Consider the following 5353-nt stretch of genomic DNA (forward strand, 5'->3'; position numbering starts at 1 on the left):
GAGGGATTTTAAAAGCGGAAACAAAGGAAAAACCACCAAGGTTTTCATTCACTGTCCACTAAGAGCCAGAAAACGGCATTTCTAAAAAGTGAGCCAACAATCACTTTTTGAGCTTATAAACATACATGTAACCCATGTAACATCCAAGTGATGCTTGTTTTTAAAATTATATGCAAAGATCAAAACCACAAATTCATGGAACAGTTCGAAATTTACATCTTTAAAAAACATTAAAAGAGTCATGTTTTGTCACCATTAACATTAAATCTTAGAGAAAAAATAAATTCCACCTTGATTCTGAAATTGTCTTAATTTCTGGAGAACTACATAACTCCATGATTTCTCACCAGCAACCCTGTAACAAGAATATTAAATAAGAGAGAGAAAGAAACCCACTCGAATGCTTCATCTCTTCCAAGAAACACTGAAAGCTTATTTATTGTATCTTTATATAGTCCAGCTTATTTATTGCACCTAATCTGCAAATGCTCCCCAGGGCATTTTGGGGAACAAATAAGAAACAAGAATGGAGCTGCTCCCCCGTTCCTGGAGCACCGCCCCCGGAGGAGGCTGGGCCTTCTGGGGCGCTTGGGAAGTCCCCAGGACTGAGAGCTGTCTGAGGGTCACACCCACAGGTCAGGCTGCAGGCAAGTCTACAACCGAGAACCCTGCCCTCTCTGAAGTGTGTAGACCTGGCTCTGAGGGTGACCAGGAAGGGAGGTTCCGCTGGGGCAGTTCCCGACCTAATAAGATTCTGGGACCCAGACAGAGGGGAGAGACTGCCTGGTGAGGAGAAGACCGTGTTCTTCAGATTCTACTACCTCACTGAATGGTAACGCTGACAGAGAAGTCGGGCAACCAGATTCTTTAGTCAGAGCAGGGTCTTTGCAAGCAGGTGCGGACTTGCCTGGTGGGGTGGGTGTCCCAGGTGCACTGGCTGGCGGCTTGCAACCAGAGCCGCCAGCAAAGAAAGCGAGGGAGAGCTGGGAGCAAAGGGGGGGGGGGGGGCTGCGTCAGTTTTAAAAGAGATACTTATCACTGAATTACCCTATTTCAAATTTTGACACAGGAATGTCTTAGGATCACTGTTATTGAAAACCTACAAAGTCACTTGAGGCATTTTTCTCATGAACGCAGGGTAGTCTCATGACCTGCAGTCGTGACATGTAAACCACAGTGTACCTGTACCTTTCCTGCAAAGGAGGCGGAGGGAGGGGACTTCTTCAAACAAAATCCATGACCTATACAAAAGTAGTTTTGCTTCCCTTCAATTTAGATCTATACTCTTACTAGTTCTGAGTCCCAGATTTGTAACACAACGTGCTCTCGGTGTCCTCGATGTAAGATATGCTTAGGTAAAACACAGTTCTGCCCAATTTCAGCATAAGTAAACTGATTTTGCCATAAATTATGTTATCATGGAACCCCTCAGTGCTACCCACCTGGGAGAGGCACACGAAATAAAGCACTAGATTGCAGACTAGTAACAGCCAGTTTTAGGAGCAAGAATTACATCAAACACCATTTAAAGATCATTTTAAAAGTTAAAACATTTTAAAGTTCAAAAAAGAAAAAAACCCAGCCAACTCCAAGAGCCGGGACACTCTGTGCCTGACACGCTATACCTGCTGACACCCGGCGTGATCTACACGGAAGCTGGCAGAAGATTCCTAACTGGTCTGGAAAATGCAAACGAAGGAGACTCCTCCTGCAGAGGTCAGTGGCTGTGCCTCCAGCTTCCCGCTGCCCTCAGGAAAACCTCACTTCAGTGAATCAGGCACAAGGAACATGGGACAGTTGTTTAATCTCCGAAAACAAACACAAAACAGAAAAACCCCCAACCTTCTACGAATACACATGTAAAAAATATTTTAAACACCCCCACGTACAAACCAACCAACCTTGCCCAAGAAAAATCACAGAATCTGGGGATCCATCTGACAATGAAAGTCCCAGGAGTCTCACAACAACATGAACCAATGGATTTTTAATTCTTTAGTCCAATATGGTGAGGAACAATTCATGTCTGATATTTCAGAATTGGCAAACATACGAGAACTTAGTGAGGTTTTTCTTCCCTACCCCTTTCACATACTCACACACCATAAATAAGAACACCCAGATCGAAGTCCCTGGGTGCTTGTAAAGTGTCCTGGATATTGTAATTCACAAAGTAAAAGCAAACATTTCTGGAAGACTTTGAGGATATATTGGATCTGCGAATCCAAACGTCCTGAACACAGCACAAAAGGTGAATCTCCAGAAGAGGAGACCTCAAGTCTTTGTGTGAAGAACGAGGCACCTGCAAACCAGCCGAGCGTTAAAACACCGCCTGTCATCGAGTCTCTGGTGACTCAGGGTAAGACTGAGTTCTTAGAAAGCTCCCCCAAAAGCCACGAGGAGAACCAAATGTGCCCCACTCATGGCTGTGCTGCCTGTCCTAGCCAGCAATCTGGACCACTGCACAGTGATAGGACTTCGGGTCACTGTCGGGTGTTCTCTGCTGGAACACACACAGGGGTCAGGAGGAGAAAATGCTGTTTCACAGGCTGATTTGCCTTTATTATCTTTTCCTGAACATCAGACGAACGGTTGAGGAAAAACACCAGCAACTGCATGGAGACAAAGTATGAGGACCACGTAGAGGTGGGACAGCAGCGACAGGCCGGAAGGGCCTGGCTGGGTGGAGAACACCCAAAGACGAACGGCAAGGGTCCAGAAGGTGGCTGGGGATGGAGTGACGTTCGCGTGGCTGACTTTCCCCAGCTGCGCGTCCGCACAGCCCGGGCACCCTCCAAGTTGTGTCGTGATGAAGCCACCACCCTCTCGCCTCACCAGCACTGCCTGAGGGCCTGGTTCCTGTCCAGACCCCTTCTGGCACCATCCTGCCCACACCTTGTGGCTGCCACAGGTGCCAAACAGACCAGCACACCACAGCCACGCTGCGTGCGAAACCGGTTCTGTGATCTAAGCCAGGTTGGACTTGCTGATTGAAGGAAAAAATGAATAGGATCCTTTCTTTTCAAAAACTGTGCCTAATGGCAGTTCAGCTATTCTCTCGGCTTCTCTTTCATCTCCACCCCACTGTGGCTGCAGCCAGGCCTGTCTGCACCCACTCAGCCATGCTCCGTCACGCGCGGTCGCTAGTAGTAGGGCCCTAGCTTTTCGTACCCCAGATAACTGGGCCACTCCGGAAACAGACCATAGGAACACCGAGGGCTTCCGAACTGGTCAAAGGATATTCCCACATCGGGTCCGTTTCGTGGCTCGGCTGTCCCCTGGGTGGACTTTAACTCCGCCCGAGTGATCCGATAGTTTTTGCCTTTGTTGCTGTCCCAGTACGTCTGCCCGCTGCACTCATAACACACAGCGAACTCCATTCTCTCGTAAGACTGGATTTTCTCGGGCAAGCGGATGTCAAAGGAGAACGTGTCCCTGTCTGAACTAGAGTACGTGTCCTTCACATACCAACAGGGAAAGTCTGTGAAGCTTTTCCAAGTGTCAAATGTCATCCTGATTTTCACCATCTTCTCAAAGGCGAGGTTCTGCACCTTCACGGTGCCGGCGATGGCTTTGTCCTTCAGGACACAGTTCTCCAGGCACACGTGGTCGGTCTGCAGCCGGTTTCTGAAGTCCAAGTAATCTGCAGAAGGCTGGGAAAAGTCCAAAACAAAGCTCTCGCTCTCTGCTGTCGTCAGACTCACGATGTTGTCTAGGAGCTCAGTGATGTTAAACGGAATATCTAACGGGTCATCAAATTCTGAGAACACTTTGACCATGGTCAGGGCCAGCCCCTGGTTGTCTGCGAAGGACACTCGCTTTTTCACCTTTTTCTCCTGCACGGTTGGGGCCACCACGCCACTGGCTTCATTCTTGCGGCTCAGCTGAATACAAGGCCTCAGAGGTTTGCTTGGCTTTGGGGAGATCTTGAAGGTGAACCTCTCTCTGCGCAAGGAAGGGGCCATGCAGCTGTATCTGCACTCTATGTCCACGGCCATCGCTGGGTCAGAGGAACAGGCTAGAACGCTGGCAAAGGGGAAAAGAGAGGAACAGCGATGAGATCAGACTGACACTGCTTTTCTTCATCTCTGTCCACACGGTTACAGTTCGGTGTGAACTCCAGTGTGGTCCAGCATAACCTTGGTTTCAAGCAAGATTAAGAGTGTACCGTGGGGATGGGGGATGGGGGAAGAGGTCGGTCCAAGGTTAAAACAAACACAAAAGTATGGAACTGCTGGTTTTAACACTGAGTTCGGAGGTGTTTCTGTCACGATATCTTACAGCCTCCAGGATGCAAATATGCCACGGGGACTGATAAAAGAGCCCACTGTTTGCAGAACTCCCCAAAGGTATCGGACCAGGACAGCCTTTGTGGTGGAGCATCCTGCTGTCAGTACACATGTTCTATGGAACGTACTCTGGTAAACACTGTTTTAATAGGATGGAAAGAAATCAATTCACCCCATAAATATTGATTGGTGTTTACTATATGCCAGACATTTTGCTAGACACTGGGTCTCAATAGTGAAGACAGACACAACCTGCTTTCATCAAGTATACAGTAGATTTTTATATTCCAGTATATCTTTCTTTTTTTTTTAAATCCTCACCCGAGGACATTTTTCCATTTTTGTTCAGATAGAGCGGGGGGGGGGGGGGGGAGAGAGAAACATCGACGTGAAAGGGACACATCAAGTGGCTGCCACCCACACGACCCAACCAGGGCCGGGAACAAACTGCAACCAAGGTACATGCCCTTAGCGGGAACCGAACCTGGGTCTCTCTGGACCACAGGCCAACGCTCTAATCACTGAGCCAAACTGGCCAGGGCCAGTATATCTTTCTTTTAAAAATATCCAGCAATTTAATATCTATTTATTTTATTATTATTATTTTTTAATCCTCAGGCGAGGATATTTTTCTATTTATCTTCAGATAGAGTGGAAGGAAGGGAGAGAGAGAGAAACATCAATGTGAAAAGGACACATTAACTGGTCGCCTCCCGCATGACCCGACCAGGGCTGGGGACAAACTGCAAATTGCAACCGAGGTACATTCCCATAATTGAACCTGAGACTCACTGGTCCACAGGCCGAAGCTCTAACGACTGAGCAAACTGGCCAGGACACCATTTAATATCTTTAAACCTTTCAAGTAAGTGAATTTTTCTTTTTTTCTACAGTGAAAATAGCCTCTATAAGAATAAAAAAGCAAAGAGAATCAATTCTAAAGATTAGGTTAAATCTGACTCATAAAAACTATATTTCTTAAGTGAAAAAACAATTAAAATCAAAAGATTATAGACAAACTTGGAAAATATTTTACAAAAAGTATGACAGCAAAGAATTAATAC

At 46.8% G+C, this 5353-nt stretch overlaps 1 protein-coding gene across 2 annotated transcripts in view; it reads right to left on the bottom strand.

The window, feature by feature from the left end:
- Positions 1 to 1007: 1007 nt before the first annotated feature.
- The window catches only part of PPP1R3B (protein phosphatase 1 regulatory subunit 3B), a 10394-nt gene continuing 6048 nt past the window's right edge, over positions 1008 to 5353 (bottom strand). For both annotated transcript variants that reach the window (XM_036250130.1, XM_036250131.1), the window contains exon 2: positions 1008 to 4026. In XM_036250130.1, coding sequence (XP_036106023.1) covers positions 3144 to 4026 — 883 coding nt within the window. In that variant the 3' untranslated portion in view covers positions 1008 to 3143. The remainder of the gene's footprint in view (positions 4027 to 5353) is intronic.

The sequence above is a fragment of the Molossus molossus genome, unplaced genomic scaffold, assembly GCF_014108415.1.
Source record: "Molossus molossus isolate mMolMol1 unplaced genomic scaffold, mMolMol1.p scaffold_m16_p_9, whole genome shotgun sequence".
In the NCBI taxonomy this organism is placed as follows: domain Eukaryota; kingdom Metazoa; phylum Chordata; class Mammalia; order Chiroptera; family Molossidae; genus Molossus; species Molossus molossus.